This window comes from Vombatus ursinus, unplaced genomic scaffold (assembly GCF_900497805.2).
Source record: "Vombatus ursinus unplaced genomic scaffold, bare-nosed wombat genome assembly UNPS02007344.1, whole genome shotgun sequence".
Lineage (NCBI taxonomy): Eukaryota > Metazoa > Chordata > Mammalia > Diprotodontia > Vombatidae > Vombatus > Vombatus ursinus.
This window is the reverse complement of record NW_020947122.1, coordinates 2,345,542-2,352,377: the sequence shown is the minus strand read 5'-3', so window position 1 is coordinate 2,352,377 and position 6,836 is coordinate 2,345,542. Positions and strand designations below refer to the sequence as shown.

The window sequence follows — 6,836 nt, the reverse complement described above, 5'->3', positions numbered from 1 at the left end:
ACACACACACACACACACACACACACACACACACACACACACACTGAGCCATCCAGATTCAGTGGAAAGGACAGTCCCGATTAGAGTTAAGCATTCGAGAATCTGGTTCAGAAAGGAGTGACCGGGCAATCTTGCCTGTAGACTTTAAGGATGAAGTCCCACTTCTGATTAAAAGAGCTAATGAAGTAAGCAGTAGGTTTTCTAAACTTTGGCTGTTATTAACCAAGGTGATTCTGACATGACCTCTGAGCTTTAAATTAAAAAGACTGATCTCCATTCCATTGGTTCATTGGACTTTGTCTACTGAAATTAAGATCAACTTAAAAGACAAAAAGATAGGTCTCCTTTTCCAAACATTGCCTCAGGAAAAAGAACATGGTGATAACCAGACAATTAATAGAAATAAATCTAAATAACAAGTGTCAGGTGGATGGATTTCACTGCTCTACTGATCACCAAATGGGGACAGAAAGTTGTTGCCTTACCTGTTTTGATGTTTATTACAAAGAAGTTCTGAGGATTCCCACTTGTAATCCTGTAGGTTAACTTTTCATTAGAACTGGAATCTGGATCCTCAGCCTGGATCTGAATGACAGATACATCCTTAGGAGAGTTTTCCATGACCATAGGATAGTAAATGGGCTCTGAGGTCAAAGGAGCATTGTCATTTACATCTTCAATCTCAATGTAGACCTCGATAGTAGAATAGAGTGGGACAACGCCTCGATCAGTGGCATAGACGGTCAGCCAGTATGACCCAGTGGTTTCTCTATCAAGAATGTCAGCGGTATAGATGACCCCTGCAAGAAAACACAGCAAGAGCAGTGCTGCATGTTACCACAGATCCTTCAAAGCAATCATTTTAATTATAGTACCTTGAATTCAAGTTTATCTCGTTTGAAGAAAAACTGGTATCTAGAAGCTAGCCCAGTGCTAGGTAGCACTCAACCTGTAGTCAGGAAGACCTGAGTTCACATTTGGCCTCAGACACTTCCTAGCTGTGTGACCCCCGACTAAGTCACTTAATCTCTGTTTGCCTCAGTTTCCTACTCTATAAAATGGGGATAATAATAGCACCTACTCCCAGAGTTGTTGTGAGGATCAAATGAGACATTAAATGTAAAGCACATAGTATCTAAGTGCTATATAAATGTTAGCAATTATAATTATCATTTTGGGATATAAGGGGCCTTAGGGATCACCTAAATTAATAAATGTTTACCTAGCTGAGTAAAATTGAGTTGCACCCAATCCCCTTACTGTATAGTTAGGAAACAGAAGAGTAGAGAAAGAACATGATTTGCACTAAAACTCATACCAAGCTAATGACAGAGGTGAGACTTAGGATTACTTGTAACTATTCCAATGTTCTTCTTGTTGTTTTTCAATCAAGACCCACAACTCTTTTTTTTTTCTTTTTTCGGTAATTACAAAGGATCCTTTAAATAGTGGCTCCTCTAGAAATCATAAAACAAAATTACACTTAGAAAAGTTCAATTCTGAAACACAGTATGCCTGTATAAAACATATCTCTGTCATATATTACCCTATTTCCGTCTTTGTTCCAATTATTGAGACTTACCTCCTAGTCATTCTCACAACCTCCTCACTATCAAGGGAGAATGCTGCATTTTTAGTCAGAGGGCCTAGGTTGGACCACTGACTTTGCCACTTACAACCCAGGTAACAGTCATCAAATAACAACCTTTCCTGACCATAGTTTCCTCATATGACAAATAAGGACATTGGATTCACCGACTACCAAGGCCCCTTAGAGCTCTAAGCTATGATCCTCTGCTGTTCTCAGGGCGGAATTCAATATTCACATTGAAAACAACTTTGTCTGGAAGATCTATGTTCTAATTCTGTCTCAAAAACTTACTGTGTGACCACTGGAAAGTGACATACCCCATTTTGTCTTGGGGGGCAGTGACAGAGATGGGATTTTCCCCTAGAACTGATCTGAAATCCAGTGGGTCTCCATAAGTAGATCCACTACTGTATGGCTTAGGACAGGAAATCTAGCATCTGTTCTAACCCCATTATGTTACAGATGACAAACTGAGACTCCAAGAATGACTTGGTAAGTGGCAGAGCAATGTTTCAAGTTCGGGTGCTCTGACTCCCAAAACTCACCCTCTTTCTACTAGTAACAAATACTGAAATCTTGACAGTGGCTTTAACAAAAAAGGTGTGGTCAGAAAACAGGTTCAAATTAGTAGCGTTAATGAAATTTAGGGGCAATTTTTAGCTGTTCGTACTGCTCTTGTTTCCTATTAGTACAGATGATTGAGAAAGTGACTTATATCTGGATTTGAAAGCTTTCTCAAAAGAATTCCTCTCCCATCTTTCTACATACAAATAAGAGAATATTGTTTTTTGCTTCCCCTGGCCTTTTTGGATAGAGAAAAAGACCACTGCCTGCAAAGCTATGTGACATTTTCAGATTATATTCCTCAAAATTTTGTTACTGGTTATTTATCAGTATCGGTCAGTTCTGAAACATGAGAAATCTTAACTGCAATCTTGATGCCTACAAATACTAATTCTGAAAGTTGAAAAGCATCATCCATTCATCATTTCCTACAAAAAGTGATTTGTTTAAATGCAATGATGTCAGCATGCTCTGAGAATGAGCTGGACTCCCCATCACTAATAGCCTTCCAAGAATCCCCATTGAGTTGTGATCTGCTTTAAGAGAAACTCACTGACTAGGAACAATTTTAACAACTATAAGAAAATCATCACCATTTTGTTGTTGACAAGTTTCAACCAGAAAATAGATATCAGAAGAAAAAAAAAGTTTAGAGGAAACATTTTGTACTCAGCTGCCCCAATAACTCTTACCCAAAACATTAAGAGGGCAAAAAGCTGCCTGGGGTTCCACAAATTTATCTAAAATTGAACAATTCTCAGGTTCCTGCCTCAAGGGTTTTAATTAATTCTCTGGGCTGTGTGATGAGCTGGACTGACAGAGTCCAGAAAGTTTTAAAGTCCTCCACTGTGAAAGGAGAAAGAGCTCGCCTTCCAAAATGGTTACTGGACTCTTTGTTTTTGTTTTCCTCCTGGGGAGTTTGACTGAATTAGGCTGATAAGTCTGCCTATTGATTATGGATAAACAAGATGCCAACTACAGTAACTATGCGGGGAAGAGGGTACCTCTCCAAAAGCAATTAAGTTGATAAATCTTTTCCCTTTGGTAATCTCAGAGGTACTTACAATTCTGAACAGCTAAACTATTCAGGGGGTTGTAACCCAATTAGATTGAAAATTTAAGCTCCAAAGTTGGGGGTGGGGAGGGAGTTAATGAGAAATCTAAGCAGAAGCCACCCTGTACTTAAAGAGACATGAAGCCATTGTTCTTGCTACTGAAATACAACTGACCAAAGGAAAAACTAAATAGGGATATGCTGTGGGACACAAGACAATACTATTTTATTGTTGTTGGAAATACGTGCTACATAATGACTTGGTATAGAAAAATGGATGAAACATGTATTGAACTTTGGGGAAAATGCCTTAAGTCAGAATAGAAATACTACTCTGCCAATAATGAAAACACCATATAATAAGCAACAGCCTCGGAAGTAAATATTAAAAAGTCTGGGCCAAAAAGAGAAGAGGGGAAAAGAAGAAGGGGGTGAAAAATACTTATCTTGGGCATGATAATTTAAGATGATTACAAAGAAGAATTTTCCCCCTCTTAAATGCATCAGATTATCCAGACTGGAGGTAGAAGTAGTGAAGAAAATTAAGTAATGGTCGTGAAAATGATTGCTACCTAAATTGGACAACTGATCAGCGTAATCTGAGACGCTTTTAATTTGAAGCTTTGAAGCCTGTTTGTGAGCTTGTCCATCTCAGAAAGAGGGGATGAGTAAACAAAATGCTGCTTATAGCCAACAGTCAGATTCCACAGACTCTGACTTTTTTTTTTTCATTCTTTTCCAAACCAAGGCATATCTCTGCTCTTTAGTTACCACACAGGTTTTTTGAAATGCATATATTTATATAATCTGATATTTCACCTCTCACTTTGCAGAGAAAGAGCCTTTGTTTGCTAGGTAATATAGGTTATTACTGAATTGAGGCAGCCTCTATGTTTGGAGGAGGAGGAGTGAAAGGGGATCTAGTAGAAAGAGTAAGATTTCAATGAGACATCATATCATGCACAAACCCAGCCAAAGGGCAGCAGGTCTGCACAAGACGTTTCCTAAACCTCCAGGTCCACCAAAGTACCCTGCAGTTAATTTTCATATATGTGAATATACATATTTGTGTGTTTATGTGTGTAGCTAGACAGACAAATAGACAATCTCCAACAATAGAATGTAAGTCCCTTGAGAGCATGCTCACTTTTGCTTTTGTATTTCCAGAGCCCAGCACAGTGAAGTCACATAATAAACACCTCACAAATACTGACTGACTGATTGATTCAAAGCCTTCCCACATATTTTGAATGTAGTAGATATTCACTGAAATTAATTTCAATGTTTAGAAAGTCTCCCTCCTATGAAGCCACAGATATACCAGTTTGTAACCTCATAGTCAGAAAGATTCAGAGCTGGAAGCCCTTCATGTACCAGAGGAGGAGACTGAAGCCAAGAGCTGAAAAGTAAATTGCCTAGGATTATCCAGGTAGTAAGCTCAGGTCCTCTAGCTCTAAACACATTTCCTCCACACTCCAATCCAAATGTCCCTGTACTTCCACCAGCTGGTCCTAGTTTGACTTATTGTAGCAACATGGGACAAACCAATTTTCTCTACTGGCCCCTTCAATGTTTAAAGACACGATGACCATAAGGGCAACTAGGTGGTGCAATGGATAGAGCCTCAGTCCTGGGGTCAGAAGGAGCTGAGTTCAAATCCAACCTCAGATAGTTACTAGCTATGTGACCCTGGGCAAGTCATTTAACCCCATTTGCCTTCTCCCCTCCCCCTAAAAAAAAAAGACATAGTGACCATAGTTGCCAAAAGCTAAATATTCTATTTTCAGAGTAAAAGCAACATTATTTTGAGCAACCTTATGGCACTATGGGTTCCAATTAAGCTTACAAATAATGAAAACCTCGGCAATACATAAGACTTAGTGATGTATACACACATAACTGAGTATTTACAGTTTATATGTGTATTTATTATAATTAACATTGCATAATATTTCCACAGGTTTCCTGATTACCATGATGAAATACTCATTAATTTATGAAATTATTAATTGATTTATGACCTATATAAAGGGAGAATTCTTCTGGGAGAGGACATGAGGTTCTCTGCCCGCTCTTACTTTCTACCAATGAATTCACTGTGCCATGCCTGTTCATGGTAAGGGTGGCTGAAAGCAGAGTTTAGTCTCCGTCCTAGTGCTCCCAATTTATAAGGAAAGAGGAACCATGAAGGGGTCCCTTTGCCTGTAAGTATGCTTGAAATTTAGATACTCACTGGGAAAGAACATGCTGGCAGTAAGCGGGTTTATGCTTTGATCACACTTTAATAAGGCATAGAGTGCAGAGGCAAACAGCAAAGTAAGTACAGAGACAGATGGCATGGGTAGACAGGATGAGGTTGTGGAAGGAAGTAGACAGTGGTGAGGAAGAGAATGGGGGGGCAGAGAGGCACAAGGAGTCACTTAGGTAACCAAAGACGGAATTGGGAGCACTTGGCAGCATGGCCCCTTAGCAATTAGAGAAGTGCTCAAAGGGCAGGAGTTAGGGGTGCCATTTTTATAGGGTTTTGGTGGTGGGAAACAGACTAACCTCTTAGCCATGTCACGTTAGGCTTGGTTCAATAATGTATTAGCATCATCTCAAAATTATTACCAAAACCTTAGGTTCATCCGTGTAACATTGTTTCTGGTCTTACTGCACATGTCTGGGAAGCTTACAGACCAAGAGTAATTAGAAGGACTAAGGGGTTATTACACTTGGGCTCACCCGACTCCCCCTAGTTTAACACATAGTCTCTGGATGTGGCTTTAGTTAATTTATGAGGCAATTGTCAGTGGTTCCAATGCTCCCCTAATTTATAAGACAGTGTGCAAGTACCTGTTAGTGACATTTAATTTATGGGACAGTCTGTATGGGACAGACATTTAGGTTTCTTTTTCCAATTTTATGTCCTACAATTGTTATCTTAGAGTAGTTACTTATAAACTTAACTTACTATACTAGCTATGAGGGGCAGAGAGGGGATAGCCAGGCGGACCAGAACAAGATACAATTTCAATGAACAGGGATAAGACTAAGAGTACCCAAACCCCATCAGTATCACGGCTCCCTGCAACCAGCAGTGAAAAGGGGAAGGACATAAGCCAGAAGACAAAACAGGGTGGTTACTATGATTCTAAAGTATTTGGATATTCTCTGGCTCCAGCTGGCAGTCTTTTCCCCTACTCAGTTACTTACATTTTATGTGCTCTGTAAATATTTATGGGTCGCCATTGGATGAAAATTCCTACCTAAGGTTCCAGATGAAACAATCCCCTTTAGAATTCACCCAATCTTATAATCAGTGACGTAGAAAGAGCAAATTCATTTCCAATTAAAAAAATTAGCCCCAAAATGCAAATCACAGTCAGAAATTCTAGGGTTGAATAATATAGCAGAAACATACATCCCATTCAATCAGTTTCTAAATTAACTATCCAATGGTTGAGTATTAGAACGCAACATTCTACCCATAAGTCCCCAGGCATCATCATTCTTTCATTAATTTTTTTCTTAGTACCATCATCTAAGTCTTTCTTCCCATCTTTCATCTTACCTTCTTCTCTGAGTAGAAGGGGAAGATACATATATTAATATACTTATTCTATTTAATATAGCATTTTCACTTTT

The 6,836-nt window shown here is 39.0% G+C and overlaps 1 protein-coding gene across 2 annotated transcripts in view; it reads right to left on the bottom strand.

Moving 5' to 3' along the window:
• FAT3 (FAT atypical cadherin 3) overlaps positions 1-6,836 on the bottom strand; it is a 544,819-nt gene that overhangs the window by 382,284 nt on the left and 155,699 nt on the right. For both annotated transcript variants that reach the window (XM_027849349.1, XM_027849350.1), the window contains exon 2: positions 486-800. In XM_027849349.1, coding sequence (XP_027705150.1) covers positions 486-800 — 315 coding nt within the window. The remainder of the gene's footprint in view (positions 1-485; positions 801-6,836) is intronic.